The sequence below is a fragment of the Manduca sexta genome, chromosome 7, assembly GCF_014839805.1.
Source record: "Manduca sexta isolate Smith_Timp_Sample1 chromosome 7, JHU_Msex_v1.0, whole genome shotgun sequence".
NCBI classification, from domain to species: domain Eukaryota; kingdom Metazoa; phylum Arthropoda; class Insecta; order Lepidoptera; family Sphingidae; genus Manduca; species Manduca sexta.
In genome coordinates, this window is record NC_051121.1 from 3,843,991 (window position 1) to 3,860,950 (window position 16,960).

Consider the following 16,960-nt stretch of genomic DNA (forward strand, 5'->3'; position numbering starts at 1 on the left):
AAGTTGCTAATCAGTAATCAAACAGGCGAATGTCTCGGATGCAGCTTCCACGATTTTTTTAAAGCAGAGCAAATGTTCACAGGCGTCTTTAATTGATTCCAGCGCCATCTATTCATTTCAATTGTAAAGTTTGAGAAGTTATCATTAGCGTAGCTCGCACGCGCCGGGTTAATCAGCGCGAGTGCGGCCCACAAGATTATATCAGAGATGCTTGCACAGAGCACAAAGTTTGTGTTAAATAATTCTGCATTTACTTCTATTCGTACGTTTCTAAATTTTTATTTAACTTTCTAGACTTCCCAGATTACAATTTTTTTTTGATACATCCCGATTTATTTCATACAAATGTTCAAAACGTTTTTATCGTTGAGTAATTATTTTTATATCTGTTACTATGATAAATACCATATCAGCTACGCGATAAATGTTCTATATAAAATGTTACATAGCTAATCCACTGTCATTGAAGGCTCTTTGCGACTACAACATGGGACTACAATTCGAAGGTGCAATTGACAATATTAGTGAACCTCAGTTGGCTTTCATACGTGATGTCTTAGAAAAAAGAGGTTACAAAGACACAAAAGTAACATTTAAACCAGTTGGAGAAGCAGGGGATAACTACGTCGCCAATGTCCAAAGAATTGTGGTTCAAAACGAAAATGGAGTATTTAAAATGATAGCGAAAATTGCGCCACAACATGAGTATCTCAGAAGTGCCATGGATACAGATCGGCTTTTTAACAATGAACTTATTATGTATAAATTGGTTCTACCTAAATTTCAACAACTGGAAGAACAAGCAGACCTGCTGAAGGAAGACAGGTTGAGGTTTGCGGAATGCTACGGTGCTTCAATGGCAGCGCCTCACGAAGTAATCCTTCTGGAAGATATGAATGAACCAGGCTTTATCATGTTGGATAGATTTAAGCCATTATCCGAGGAATGCATCAGATCAGTCCTGAGGAATTTTGCTCTTCTACACTCTCTCTCCTACGCCCTAAAACATAAAGAATTGGAAGTTTTCAATGAATACAAAAATAGCTTATATAATTATTGGGCTAATATAATAGCCAAACCAGAAATAACAACGCACTTCGGCATGATGCAAAACATGTCCATGACGCTTGTAGATGGAGACCATAGGAAGAGGATTATAAAAGACGGTATTCTCCAAGGACTCGCGCTGGGCACAAAGTTTGCGAAACAAGAAGAAGGCTCCAAATATTCCGTCATCCAGCAGGGCGACTCATGGACAAACAACATATTGTTCAAATTTGATGTAAGTATTGATATTTGTGTTAATACAAACATTACTATTGTTAAATATTACCTTGAAAATTCAGAACTATAGGTGGAGGCGCTGGTTCTTTACTTTAGAAAAAATAGTGGACTGTATTTTGCGGGGGAAAAATGTATCTGGACACGACACGCACTTGTAGGATTAGAGCTGCCTGCGGGATAGAAATGAAAATATAGGCAACTCCTAAAGGATGGGAGCACAGTACCTTACGGCGTCTGCGGCGGCGGTTCGGCTGTATGATGCTGGGGGCTTCGTGTTTCTGCTTGCGGCGACCACTTAAACTAAACTTCACTCCCTATCTATGATAGGCACACTCACACGAAGTTAATTAAGGAAACAACATCACAGACCGATAATTTTCAATTAATTATGCGAGCGACGTCATCGTGTCCATGTCATTGCGGGGCGCGAACAAGAGTGTTTTTTGCACCCGCACCCCGTACGGCGCGCGGGCACTCGCGGAACCAATTCCCAGCGAAGCGCTCTCGCTCTCGCTCGCTGGAAAGGTATGTGCGGGAAAGGGATGCGGTAAGGAAATGCACGTGTCGTGTCACCTAATTATTAATAAAAAAGACACTATTTGGATTGACGCGACCGGAAATGCGAAGTTAAAATTTATAAAGAATGAATTAGAAATATGGCGCAACCAATAGGGCTACAGAGACAAGACACGTAAGTTTCTCGAAAGTCCCTCATAGTTAATGATACCCACTTAGCAAGTGATATCTTAATGAAGGATCATGACTTCGTGTATAATTTTTTCAATATGAACATGTAAGCTGTGGAGCGAGCTCGATATTTTCTGTATAATGGCCATTTCATCATTGACCGAAGTTGAAATACTGTTCTCTTGAAAGAAAGCAATATATATTTTCGATATTGCAAGCATTTCTAATGAATAAGAAGAATGGAGACTAGTCCAACGAAAATTTGAAAAATAACACTTACTTATTTTATTGCTTCGTTACGAAGTTATTAATATAAGCTGATATTTACTGTAAGACAACTGATAAAATAAGTATCGATAGGGCAAGTAGCTCGGGGGAGGGCGCTGAGTATCAACCGTATGAAATCGGTGTAGGTATAAAGACTTTATGGGTGTTCTAGTGCTTTAATGAGCATTCTAATCTTTGATAACTGACTTGGTGGCGTAGTTGTACTGCGTCAGCTGTAAGGCTGGGGCAAGTAATTATGAAAGTTTCTTCGTCATTATCAACCAGGAGTCTAGAAGTTATGGCTGATATTCTTTTTCTTCTGTTTTATTGTGGATTGAGTGAGAAGAATCGCTGCAGAGTGTTGTGTTTATGTACGTGTGTATGGCCGGCAAAGGGTAGGGCCTCGCTATTTGATAAGATGGCCGTCGCCAATATTGCAAAAGTCTCGCCCCCTGTCACATCATGGGGCAAAATGCAACACATTAGTTCCTTATTAGTCACCTTTTACGACAGGCAGGAGATAGCTTGGTGGAATTTTCCTAACACCCCCAATCCAAAGGGTAATTATTAGGCTTCCTGCCTGTTTAGATGTAGCGGAAGTCAGCATATTATTATGACAGTTAGTCTTCTTCAGCCTATACATTCACCTAATGCTGAGTGTAGGCCTCTTGTAATGCACGTCAGGTTGTTCCTATAACAGTACATGCGACAAAATATATTTTCAGAATAAATTGTAAAATTATTAAATTTGTTTTCTCATTTCAGGGAGACACGCTGAAAGAATCCGTATTGATAGACTACCAGATATCAAAAGAATCAAACCCTTGTTGTGATTTAATGTACATGCTGTTGAACTGCACGGACCATGAATCTCGATTGAAACATTTCCATGATTGGATTGACTTTTATCATTCTGAATTGGACAAGGCACTTGCCAATCACGGTCTTAAAGCCAACTACATGTACCCTAGAGACCAACTAGATGCTGACTTAAAGAGATATGCTAAAGTCATGTTCGCTTTTTCAATAATTTTAGCTCACAGCCTAACCAAGAAAAATGAGGATGTTGCGAAAATGAAGGAAATTATGAAGGAAGAAGTTGACATTGATTCCCTAAGTGAATTGTTTCAAGTCGACGACGAGACCACGCGGATTCTTAAAAGGAGATTAGAAGGGCTTGTAGATAGTTTATTGAAATTTGGGTTATTGTAGAATGTATTAAACCCTATTTAATTAAGAAGGGTCATGTTTGTTTATTTATTTTTTGAACGTGTTTTGTATTAATGTATCGAAGTGGTGTGCTTAGGCCGTCGAAATTTTAAGACCGACTTACAAGTCGGGCAATATTGGGTCAGAAAAAAGCCCAGCTTATTTTATTATTGGCTTGTGACCGGGCGACTATCTCATACTAATATTATTTTTTAATTTCCATTTTTTTCTTATTACATTGCATTAAAAATACGACTGACTGCTATGGATATTTTATTTTGACATTAATTAAGAATATGGAAATGATAGCTTTTAATAATTCATACATTAAAATATTTCAGAATTATTTCTCTGTTTATAGATTTTCATTATTAACGTTAGAATATAGTGAACTGCGATTGCAATACAATGTAATAAAAGCCTAAGGCTATCTCAACGTGCCTTCAAACAAAAAAATATAAAAAAAAGAGATTTTGCATTAGTAATAATGCTAAATACTATAAATTTATTAATAAAATATGGTACAAATACATATTACTGTATAGTTAAATTCCTACTTTATTTAACACTGTTTTAAATGGACAATCCCGGTAGATTTACGACCCGTTGCGAAAATGGACAATCAAAACCAAAGATTTTTCTGACATGCTTATAAATGATTTATTTTAATTGGTTCATTCTCGGTATTGTTTTTTTTTAAAGGCGGATAATCATAATTCAAAACTGAAAGAGTCTACTTCCATAAAGTAACTTTAAGCGGTAAAGGGTAGTCAGAGCAACGTTTCACAAATTTAACAAAAATAAATTACAATTAAATATGCGTAAATTTAAATGTAATGTAATCTTATCATTCGTGTTTTTATATATAGGCACAATTGTTTTGGAGTCGGTAGTTGTTTTAGTACATTTATTTATGTGTCAACCTGATTGGCACTGACTCTAAATAAATATTGAGTGACAGCAAAGTTATAATCCGGAAGGCAATCTAAATGAAATTTTATTTTTAAAGATCCTTATGCCAAACACAAGTTTTTTTTGTTCAGCTTTTTGGAATCGTTTATATTTTGTTTTTTGTTATTGATTGCATTGACCATTTTTAGAAAAGTCTTACCTATATTATAAATAAGAATGAAATATATATTATATTACACTTAGCACTTGGCTATGCAAAACGAAAATATTTTTTCATTTCGAACCTCGTTCCTGAGACAAGTACTTTCAAACAAAGAAAAATCTCTTAAGCTTTACGTAATCTCTCTTCTGGTCCTAAGGCTCCACGGCGGGGCAGAGGGTAGACACAAAGGTACGCCATTCTTGTCTGTCTTGCGCCTTTACTTAATAGTAGGTATAGATATATTGCCATAACTACATGATAAAAGCCCACGTAACACTAATCATATGAAATAACTAAACTTCATAAGTAAATAACTTAGGACTCTAGTGTGCTCTTGCAATAAAAACAAAATGTTACTTAAAATAAAATGTGCATAATTTTAACTGCTTAATTAGATTTTATTTTCAATGAGTGGCTTGCGGGATACGCTAATAAACAAAGGAAAACGACGAATAGTATTTAAAGTATGTAGGCTACTACTTCTCAAAAGCCCCCGCATGCCGAAAGACGCTCTTGGCGTCAACAACGGCGTGAGGACTACCTTAGGCGCGGGCCACACAGAAAAGACGTGGGGCGCAGTCATGGCACGGACGGGGCGCCGCGCCGTTGCAACTTTTTAAAACATATAGAAAAGAGGAGGCACCGTCGTGACGCTGGGCGTCGCGAAAGATAACGGTATTCAGCTGTCCAATTTTGACACGATAACATGTCTTTTTCCGAAGATATAAATGTGTTAGCACTGGTGTATCTCGCTAATATAATACTCTGCATTATATACTGTCCCACTGTTGGGCACGGGCCACTAGTGCCCTCTTCCCAGTGCCGGTACTCGCGTCCCACCCCGTCCGCACCCCCGTCCATTGGCGCTCGCGTCGGTGCCCTATCTTTTCTGTGTTTTACTATAGGGCACGCGTCATGTCCGCGCTCTGACTTATCTGTATGTTTTGCATCGCGACGTTTTTATTTATTTTGTATGAAAGGGTCGCGTAAAAGACAAATGTCCGCGCCACGGCCGCGTATTACGTCTTTTGTGTCTGTCCAGCGCATTACACGCTGCCCACCATTCCGTTGGTTACGGTCCCACTATTACTCACCTCTTAGGATAGGCAGAGAATACCGTGGGGTAATTCTCCAAATGCTCCTAATTCACAGGACGAGAGAAACGGTCGGTCGTCCACTCGACGCCTCCTACGTTTCCTCTAGCGGCAGGAGGAATCCTCACGCTTCCGATCCCTCTCGTCACTCGCCTTTTGCGAAATGAATACCTCACAGAAGTGGACCACCATACGCCAGGACCCCTGGCTGCAGAAGATGGAAGCAACCACGTCCAGCAGCGAGAGGTCTTCTCCGTATATACCTCACCTACCACAAAGGCCCATTACTGTTACGATCCATTTATATCAAATCTAATTTAAAATCCATTTAAATATTACCTCCAGATGCAAATTGCCGGAATGAAAGTAACTTATAAATAAATTCAATAAATAGGCTATCTGTGTGTTAAATTTTATCCATGTCTGATGTTACCGACTCTAAAATTAGTATCGCTCGGAAAGTACAAGCTTTCAAATAAAAAAAGAAACATCAAAATCGGTTCATCCAGTCAATAGTTTTGAGGTAACAAAGATTAAAATAAAACAGTCGAATTGAACTCCTGCTTTTTTGAAGTTAGTTAAAAATTAAATACCGCGAAAAAACGGGTAAAATAATTTTATTTCGACGTCAAACATTTGCGTAAATTTATAAAATCACGTGATTTTGCTTAAAATGATGTAGAGCTCATACTATTACGAAGCAACAAGTCCATCCTTTCAAAGAGTTTTTATAGAAGGCATTATATTATGTATCAATTTAACTGGCTGATATTGTATCTATTATAGTGGTTCCCAAACGATGAAAATAAAAACGGTGTGTTACTGTTTTACACGATGTAGTGCAACCTCTGCTAATAGTAAAAAAAAAATCCAATGATATAACGATCTGTGTAGTCCACTTAATAAATTATAAAGGCGTTATTTAATCTATCACATACGATATTTCTATGAGTTTTAATACAGAATACAGCAATTCACCACCAAAGCAAAAATCAGTACAATGTTTGTAGTTTTTAAATAGGTAAATCGATATACACGGTAGAATATACGTCAATGGGAATTCTCAAAACAAATGCGTTGATTGCTTAAAAGCAATCAATCACTCCAAATATTTTTCGGATTATCTTTCCACGAATATGATAAATGTGTGTTTAAATAATAAAATCAAAGACATAGATAATAATGATAAACTATAAGAAACGAATAGTTCCGCTGTTCAACAGTCACTATTCGAGAATGTCCCTTTTGTAGGGAAATTCAAGGAGGAATGACAAGCAATTGCAAAATTCAACGATTCCTACATAGTTATGAGATCCTCTATAAAAATATTTATAATATATAAAAAAATATATTCATAATGAGCCTTGACTAACATCTACAGGATTTCTCAATTGGCGGTTGTGTCAGAGACCAGGGGGCTTACTTCGAAAAACGAAATCCATAGTTTCGAATGACGGATCGTACGTTTCGATACTACGAAGCGTTACGGATCCAATGACGGATTCGACGACGGATCCGATCCGTTCATCGCAATATTTCAGACATGGAATTTATAAGGACTTATAGGGTTTCGCCGTCCCTTTTTAACTCCTACTCTATTTTATTTCTTTGAGATAAATTGAAATTAAATAAATAAAACAAAAAGTCAGTAAGTAATTGTTATTTGAAGTGCGAGAGATAGCAATAATTCAGCCTCTTATCCCTTCAGCCCATAATAATTGCAGGTAAAAGACTTGTACCCACGTTTACAACCTTTAAACCGCGGGAACAAATCATGCAAAATTAATTGAACTTAAACTTAAGAATATGCCAAATGTCTAACACATAGCTTTCTTGCAGTCATTATCGGTAGTTAACAAACTATTTAACCTTCGGAATGATAAGTCGATAAAACAAATTGTAATCTAATGGCAAATATCATAATTTTCATTAAACTTACGAAGCTGATGTTTTTAACAAAAAAGTATAACTAGTGAAAATTTTGTTGCAACAAAAAAATAACGAAGAAGTATTCTACTTTAAAAAAAACATAACTGTTCAAATTCTAAATTCCCGATATTCTAAAAAATATCATAACTCGAAAACGATTCGGATACCCCAAGAGGTGCTCTATCTCTGGACCTCCGCTTGATACTATTTATTGGGACACCCTATATAAGACATAGATTTGGATCAAAAAATGAAATTAAAAACGAAATAAACTAACGAATTTATCTACATCTATTGATTATGTATTTTCATTGTCGATTAAAAAAATATTATTGCTCACTGTTTGACTAAAGCTGAAAAAATATGTTGTATTATTTAATTGTATTTTATAAAACAGTATATCAATATCTACTCATATTCACTTTCTTTGAGCTACACTTCGCCTAATACCAGGTGCAGGGAAGCAGCTTTGTCGAACTTCGATAAAAAAAAGAGATATTACGTGATTAGATAATGCGATTACTAACAAAACGTCATGCATCGCCTACTGATCTTGTTGGCAACTTAAATGTAGAAGAACAACGATAAAATAATATTATTACTTGACGATTAAGGTAACATGATTCAACGATCGAATAAACGTTGGAAGATACATAGCTGAAGATAGTGTGTATTATACGAATCAACGCTAAACAAGTCATTAAGAACATGATACATATTATATTGAACGAGAAATGATTCATATTGATTATCGCTAAGATAAATTATTATATAAATGCGCCTGTATTTGAATCAAGTTTCACTACAATTCAGGCCGGCAAGATGGTACTACAGTTCGAAGGTGCAGTTAATAATATCAGTGAGGTCCAGCTGGCTTTCATTCGCGACGTCCTAGAAAAAAGAGGATATAAAGATACCAAAATAACTATTGAAGCAGTGGGTAAAGCAGGAGACAACTACTTAGCCAATGTTAAAAGAGTAATTGCTAAAAACGAACATGGAGAACTCAGAATGATTGCGAAAATTGCGTCACAACATGAAGACTTAAGGGCCTCCGCATCTTTACTGCAACTTTTCAGAAACGAACATATTTTCTATACGTCCGTCCTTCCTAAATATCAACAGTTTGAAGAACAAGCAGATTTACATAAAAATGACAGACTAAAATTTGCAGAATGTTACGGCTCATTATCCGAGCCACCGCATGAAGTGATCCTTTTGGAAGACTTGCATGTAGCAGGCTTCAGCATGTTGGATAGATTCACGCCACTATCAGATCAGTGCATCAGGTCAGTGTTGAGAAACCTTGCCATTCTGCATTCTCTTTCCTTCGCACTTAAATATAAAGAACCAGAAACATTCAATGAATATAGAAAGAATCTTGTTGACACGGCAGCAAATGTAAACGAACACCCAGAGGTACTGTATTTCTTATCCCATATAGAAAATACTGCCGCTGCCTTGGTCGAAGGAGATGTGAGAAAAAGGCATTTAAATAAATGTGTTACCTATAGTTCGGCGCAGGGCAGCAAGATGTTAAAAGAGGTCGCAGGTTCGAAACAGTCCGTCATCCAACAAGGAGATGCTTGGACTAACAATATATTATTTAAATTTGATGTAAGTATTAATATTAATCTTGAAAACGAAATTAACCTATTATCTATATAAGACGACGAAACACGCGTTGTAAAGCCAGACGGGTCAGTGCAGTGGGGTGTTTAGTTTATTGTAACTCGGCTGGAAATGTACATCGCGCGTTAAAAACAGATTCAATACTCATCTGGGAATATAACTTACTAGCTTAGCAAGAAATAATGGTTTAAATACGATTTCGTAGCAATCTCTACAACTGTACTAACTAAATACTTCACTTTACGTTTTCTCTTAGATTTACTTAATATCTTTCGATAATTTGATTATATGTAATACTTACCATCGCGTCTATTTCGTTGTTGACTCCCTGCCAATGGCAGTCTATAAACAAACACATCTCATTTACTTAATCTTGAAGGGGTAGGCAGAGCCGCAACTGGTGCACTCAATTATCACCGTGTGTAGTCTGTCCCGTGATATGATAGGGGGCGGGCCATATCGGGGACTAATTCTTGACCTCGAGCTGATACTGAGTTGAAAGACCCAATATCACTGCCCAAGACTAGAACCCAAGTTCTCAATGCAATTGGCTCCAAACGATAATCATAATGCTGAATGGTCTAGTAGTTAGGGGGCAAGGGAATTAGCAAAGCTATCGAATGCAGAAATACCTTAATGGAAACATTAGGCACGCACTCATATTACAGAATTGTATCAGTGTTTCTATTAGGACATACAACAATATCTATATTATATAATAATAATTTATCTCATACACTCATAAAACAGGACAGTGTACCTGTAGAGTACGAAAAAAAACATAAACAGTGCTATTAGTTATAGCCCTGAATAAAAATGACTTTAATTATACAATTCTGCGTAAAATGATAATAATGGGCAAAGGTCTAACGTTTCCAAGTTGTAAAAATTCCGCGCAATACTGTTATCGTTAAGTTAGGGTTTGTAATGTTACTGATCCTAACGTGTGATGTCAAGACCCTAAATTCTGTTAATGGCAAATAATTTAGTATATTTTTTGTTCAAAAATACTTCTAAGTATTAATTAATGCTACTCATTATACTGTATTCTGAATGGTCAGCAATATTTAGATCCTATAATACTCTTATCAATATTGGAAGTAAGTAATCTATTTTTTTGCATTTTTCAGGGAGATTCAGTTGAATCAGTGATGATAGACTACCAAATGGTTAAAGAAAACAACCCAACAAACGATCTCATGTTCATGATCTTCGCCTGCAGCGACCACGAAGGTCGTGTGAAACATTTCAACGACTGGCTCGACTACTACCACTCGGAGTTAGACAAAAGGCTCCACGACTTTGGTCTGAAAGCCAACTTCGTGTACCCTAGAGACCAGTTAGACGCTGACTTGAAGAGATACGCCAGGATTACGCTCGGTACATTAGTTCTGTCAGCGACTGTTAGTGCAATACAACCTTCCAATGCTGAGAAACTGAAAGATGCTATGGAAGAATATTACGAACCTGAAGACGAAGCAGAAAAAGAAGCTATGATGAAAGATTTTCTTTCATTTGATGATAAATATAAGCAATTATACAAGAAGAGATTGGAAGGAATTACTGACAGTTTTATTAAGTTCGGACTGTTGTAAAAAATATAAAATTTTAATTAAGGTTATTTATTTCTCATACATAATTAAACCATATATTGATTATTAAGGAAGATAATTATAATGAAGCCTAATTAAGGCTATGAATATATTTCGTATACCTATTTGCTAATATGATCTTTATCTAATTCTGATATTTAATTTAAATACGAGCTCTGTCAAATGGAGCTATGGATCGCTACAATGTAGTTTAGCATATTATATGTATGTCGCTTTCTTATTTTTAATCCCGCAAAAATCATATTATGCTGAATAGGCCTGTTTGCTCATACCATGTCATTCGGAACAAGGCACATTTGAAAAGTAGGATTTTTTTAACTATATTTTTATATCGATCTATAATGAACGTTGTGCGCATAAGTGGTTTTGCGACGCTCCGTCTCGCTTCGCTAAGCGGCATTTAGTGTGGCGGAAGAGAGTCCGTTTTGTAGCTATGGCAGACGTGCAGTGTTTGTTTTTAGATTCTAGTGTTGTTATTGGTCGTTAGTTTATAAGAAACTTTTTCATGTTATGTTTGTAATAACTTATACTATTCTAGATTGTTTTAATGTTCATTTTATGTTTTCTTGTGCTTTTTTCTCTCCGAAAATCTATTATTCGTGTATTGTGTACTATAAATGTTTTTAATATTATTATTACATATTGGGACTATTGCATTAAGAGAGGTTTTTTATGCAGGCAAAGTCGCGATCATCACCATAGAATTACAATGATAAAATTTTTGACGAATTGTTTGGTAGCAGAGAAGGAAACGTGGAAAAGGATTTTATTTTTCGAAAAAATAAACTTAATTTGCTAATCGCAGACATCAGGGTCGCTTTAATCATTTTTTAGCATAGTTTACCCCCCAGGCTCGCGGAGCACGATGTGGCCTGCTGACGCATTTGCATTTGCCCGCGAAGAGTCCTCTGCCTGATTTGTCGTCAAACTTTGCAAAATCAGTAGCTCAAAAACCCCTGCAGTTAACATTTTTGTCATGAATTTACCAAACATATACCCACTGATATCTGGCCAGCAGGCGGACTTAGATGCAAAATTTGTATCCACTTTCAATATTGGGACAGCCTTGATTTAGCCAATTACGGAAGTTGTCACTATACTCCGTCCAACCACTTATTTTACTTTTGACATAAGCACGTCTATGAAAATCAATAATTATTGTCAAGGAAATTATCTCAGGAAATTATAGATGAAAAAACATATAATACTTTCATGGATGCAGTTTTTTCTGTTCAATAGTGAAGTGACTCTCTCTTTAGTTACGATATTTATTGAGCCCACAGATTGTGTTACAAAGTTATTTATTCCTTGTGCCTTGAAAAAAGGTGGCAGTGTAATTAAATATTTAAATATACATTAATATAGGAAAACATGGTGTATTTTCGTTATCATTCTCCATAGCTAGTTACAGTTAAGTGTCGTGGGCGTATACGGTCATAGGTTGGATCAAAAATAACAACAAAGCAAGTTTTAGTGGTTATAGTTTTAATATCAAAACATTTATAATTCGCCAGTCTATCACGCAAACTAACTACGGAACGTGAGACAGTCTTCCCGCATACAGCACTATTGCCAGTTGATGTTATTCGCACACTTGATCACAACCAACTGAACGGCTACCTCGCCGACCGTTGATATTTCACCTGATACCCCCATTTCACTGTGTAGCGTAGATTCTGTCGAACGCCGGTAGGTGGCGTTGTCATTCTTTTTTAAAAATCAACTTAATGATTCCGTCACACACCGATAGATGGCGTTAGCACTCTCCTTTAAAAATCAACTCGATGTCGGCAAATATATTATGATTACTTCATGGTGCCAAATAATAAATAAGTACGTTTACCATAGTGTTTCACATATATAGTTTATATTACATAAAATATATCCATTTAAACGTCTGGGCATGTTTATAAAATAATTTATATGTTGTGCAAAACTTATATAATTTTTCAATGTCTTAAATCGATTAAAAGTTTTTTACAAATAATATCGATTGTTATAAGAAATCGAATCTGTAATTCATCATCGCATATTGATTAGTATTCGAGCTGTCAAAAATAAAATAAATAGTTGGACGGAGTATAGTTAATAGCCGGTAGATCATCTCTATCAAAGGTTAAGGTACCACCGCAATGTCTATTTCTACCGCCAAGTAGTAGTAAGCATGCACTTTTTTTAACGAAACCCTACGTTTCTTAGCCTGGCTAAGGCCGGATTATACAAACACACCGGACTTTTGGGTGAGCTCTTTAGGCGCTCGCAACCCTTGAAAATTAAGTGACCATGTTGAGGGCAACCCATTAACGGGTTACGAACCTCGGCTCAGGACGGTCACTGGGAGAGTTAAAAAAATCAATACCTACCCTTATGACATAAATGCGTGATACTATGTACAATATACATATATTAAAATAAATATTACACATATGTAAGCATTTAGTATTTCGTGGCAACTTTTTATCTAATCAACAATAAACGAATACTAAAAACATTAATCATGCTTAATAAATAAACATGATATTCGATAAATCGATAACTGATTATATGGAATGCTGTTTTGTTTTCAACAAGTTTCACTACAGGTCACACCGGCAACATGGGACTCCAATTCGAAGGTGAAATTGATAATATGAGTGAGGCCCAGCTGGCTTTCATTCGCGATGTTTTAGAAAAAAGAGGATATCAAGACACAAAAGTGACTATTGAAGCAGTTGGCAAAGCGGGAGACAACTACATAGCCAATGTTAAAAGAGTCATCGTCAAAAACGAACATGGAGAATTTAGAATGATTGCAAAAATTGCGCCACAACATGAAGGGATAAGGATGGCCACAGAAGTAGAACAACTATTCAGAAACGAACATATTATGTATACTTTGATCTTTCCTAAATATCAACAGTTTGAAGAAGAAGCAGATTTGCATAAAAATGACAGACTAAAGTTTGCAAAGTGTTACGGATCGCTATCCGAACCACCGAATGAAGTGATCCTTTTGGAAGACATGCAAGTAGAAGGCTTCAGCATGATGGATAGATTCACCCCACTATCCGACGAATGCATCAGGTCAGTGCTGAAAAACTTCGCTATTCTTCATTCCCTCTCTTTCGCTCTTAAATATAAAGAGCCAGGAACATTTAATGAATATAAAAAGAATCTTGTTGATACGTGGACTAAAATGGATCAACGGCCTGACATAACTGCATACTTTTCCCATGTAGAAAATACAGCCGTTATGACGGTTGATGGAGAAGATAGAAAAAGGTATCTAAAGGAATGTGTAAGCCAAGCTATCCCACTGGCCTCCAAAATATCGAAAGAGGTTAAAGGCGCAAAACACTCCGTCATCCAACAAGGAGATTCATGGACTAACAACATATTATTCAAATATAATGTAAGTATTATATAACTCTGAATAAATATGACTCACAGGTCCGGTTAGACTTTGGAGCAAGAAAAAAGCCAATCATTGCTATCGTCAGCTTCTTATCTTATCTGACATTAAATATTTTAGTTCTTGTAAAATACTTAATGTAAAACAAATTATGACATGTTATCAATATTATTATGAATCCATATCAAGATAATATTTCTTTTGATTATAAATTTTATTAAAACTAAGGAAAGGGTATAAAACAATGAAGTAATAACTTTTTATATTAAAGCAAACTGTTAATATAACATCGAAAAAATCATAATATATATTTTCCCGTACTTATACGCCCTTACACCTTACAGGAAATATGACATACTAATCTGCCAATTGTATAAATTACTAGGTTTTACTTGCGGCTTCGCCCGCGTGTAGGAGTTTTACGAGACAAAAGTCCAGCTATATATTTTCCTAAGATAGAAAGTAGCCGTCCCAGGGTCTTAAACTATCCATACCAAATTTCATAAAAATCGGTTCAGTAGATTTTGAGAAAATCGATAACATACAGACAGACAGAAAAGGTGACTTTGTTTTGTAATGTGCATAGGTGACAGTTTCAAGAATTTCTTGAAAATGCTTGCTGTTTGTTAAAGGATTTTATCTTACTCTTCTATATGTTAGTGATATCAAAACTACAAATGTATCCAATATTGATGTGTAATGTTAATAAACTTAAAATCTTAGTAATTCTTTAGTTTTATCTCCAATTGTTTGCTGCTATTTCTACTGTAATCCAACTTATTCAGTTATATTTAGCTTCTGTAATACTCGTACAAATAACAGAAGTCATACAATCTACTTTTATATTTTTCAGGGAGACTCGCTCGAGCAATCAGTGATGATAGACTACCAATTGAGCAGAGAAAATAACCCCACGTACGATCTCATGTACATGATCTTCGGCTGCAGCGACCACGAGACTCGAGTGAAACATTTCAACGACTGGCTCGACTACTACCACTCGGAGTTAGACAAAAGGCTCCACGACTTTGGTCTGAAAGCCAACTACGTGTACCCTAGAGACCAACTAGATGCTGACTTGAAGAGATACGCTAAGTTTATGCTAGGCATAATAGTTATGGTGGCTACGATTAGTGTTATGAACCCTGCCAATGCTGCAAAGATGAAGGATTCTATGGAGCGTTTTGCCGAACCTATTGATGATGAAGCAAATGAAGCTTTACTTAAAGAATTGATGACATTCGATGACAACTTTATACAAATGTTTAGGAAGAGGGTGGAAGGAATTGTTGACAGTTTTATGATGTTTGGACTGGTATAAAAATATATTTTATTAATTTACTTACATAAACAATTTAAACATTTATTTAGTAAGTAGGCAAGGAGTGTAATATTATGATTGAAATTATGATTTTTACATTGTCCTATCATTACGTAGTATTTTATTTTACTTAAAATATCAAGGAAAATCAATACACAATACAAGACAGGCAACAGCGATTCTTTAAAGTGAAGCCACTAATAAAATCCTGTAGTGGTGTACCGGTTTGAAGTATAGTATCCGTCTAAGCAAAGTAATCAGCATCAGACAGAAGAAGAACAGATGCGTATGAAATGTGGTGTTGGCGCAAGATGTTCAGAATACCGCTGACTACACAACGAATTAGCGTGTCTATCCTAAAACAACTGCATTTCGAACAAAGGCAAAGGCTTTCTGCGACCTGTTTGTTCAGAACCTTAAAGTACTTTAAACATATCGCCAGACGCGAAACAGACAACCTGGATCAGCTGCGCATGGTCTGAAAGTTGGAAGGCAAGATCATCGGGATGAAACCCCAAAAGATGGATAGACCATGTTTCCGATGCATTTAATGTCTCCATAAATGCAGCAATTCATCAGACAAAAGACCAAAGTCGGTGGAGACATATTATCACTATGAAGATAATTGAGAGTATCGTTACTCAATACTCAATAAGATTGTAAGTGATCAGAAGCATGATTAGCGCCACCTATGTAGCTAAAAGATATGATATCATAAAATTTTACAATAAACACCTAAATTTACAGCTAGATGTCGCTAGTAGTATTTCGTAAAATCTACACAAATTAAAATAAGCATTGCCAATCACGTCCGACTTTTTTCTTTCTAATTTCTACAATATGGTATGATTACTAATAAATGTATTTATAAGTGTATAGGAGTTCATATAAATGTCATAGAATAAGGGAAATAAAAATGTTATTACGTAAGATAATATACTACACTATGTACCTTAGGCAGCAGTTAAGCTGATTCACTTCCTATTGCATTTTTTTTGTAATTTTCTATATTTTTTTATGTTTATTTTTAATTTTGTAACAAAATTTATTTTAGCAATAAACGTCGTTTTATTTTCACTATTTATACTATGCTACCCATATAAGATTATACACATTATTATACTATACATAATAAGCAAGTCTTTGGTAGGAAAAAAGTGATATTTTGTTTTACTGTCTAAGTTAAAATTAACGTTAGAAGAAGCAGATACTTTCCTATGTTTGATTTGTAGGTTATTTTATATGTAATGCCATTAGCACGAAAAAGATGCCCCTCTGTGAAAACTCCTTAAAAATTGGTAAAGAAATTAATCAATAATTAATATTTAAAATATTGTAATGTGCAGGGGTGGGCGCGTAGAAGGGATATCACTGCATCTCTTCTTTTCGCATGCATAATATTTCCTGATGACGTCACGT

General features: G+C 35.8%; 2 protein-coding genes across 4 annotated transcripts; both read left to right on the forward strand.

Annotated features, from left to right (window-relative positions):
* The first annotated feature begins 144 nt into the window (after positions 1-144).
* On the forward strand, positions 145-3,712 carry LOC119193865. The gene is made up of 2 exons (XM_037447744.1): positions 145-1,282; positions 3,004-3,712. Exons 1-2 carry the CDS (start codon positions 425-427, stop codon positions 3,448-3,450), a joined length of 1,305 nt encoding a protein of 434 aa, XP_037303641.1. The 5' UTR covers positions 145-424; the 3' UTR covers positions 3,451-3,712.
* Positions 3,713-7,714: 4,002 nt separating this feature from the next.
* LOC115447727 lies at positions 7,715-16,602 on the forward strand. Of its 3 annotated transcripts, XR_005114099.1 has the most exons (4): positions 7,715-9,201; positions 10,347-12,950; positions 13,412-14,220; positions 15,074-16,602. XR_005114099.1 is itself a non-coding variant. In XM_037447745.1 (3 exons), exons 2-3 carry the CDS (start codon positions 13,426-13,428, stop codon positions 15,539-15,541), a joined length of 1,263 nt encoding a protein of 420 aa, XP_037303642.1. In that variant the 5' UTR covers positions 10,823-12,950; positions 13,412-13,425; the 3' UTR covers positions 15,542-16,602. The 3 variants fall into 3 exon arrangements, 2 of the variants coding, with proteins under 2 accessions (XP_037303642.1, XP_030030796.2); XM_037447745.1 differs by lacking the exon at positions 7,715-9,201 and having other exon boundaries at positions 10,823-12,950; XM_030174936.2 differs by lacking the exons at positions 7,715-9,201; positions 10,347-12,950 and having other exon boundaries at positions 12,998-14,220.
* Positions 16,603-16,960: the final 358 nt, after the last annotated feature.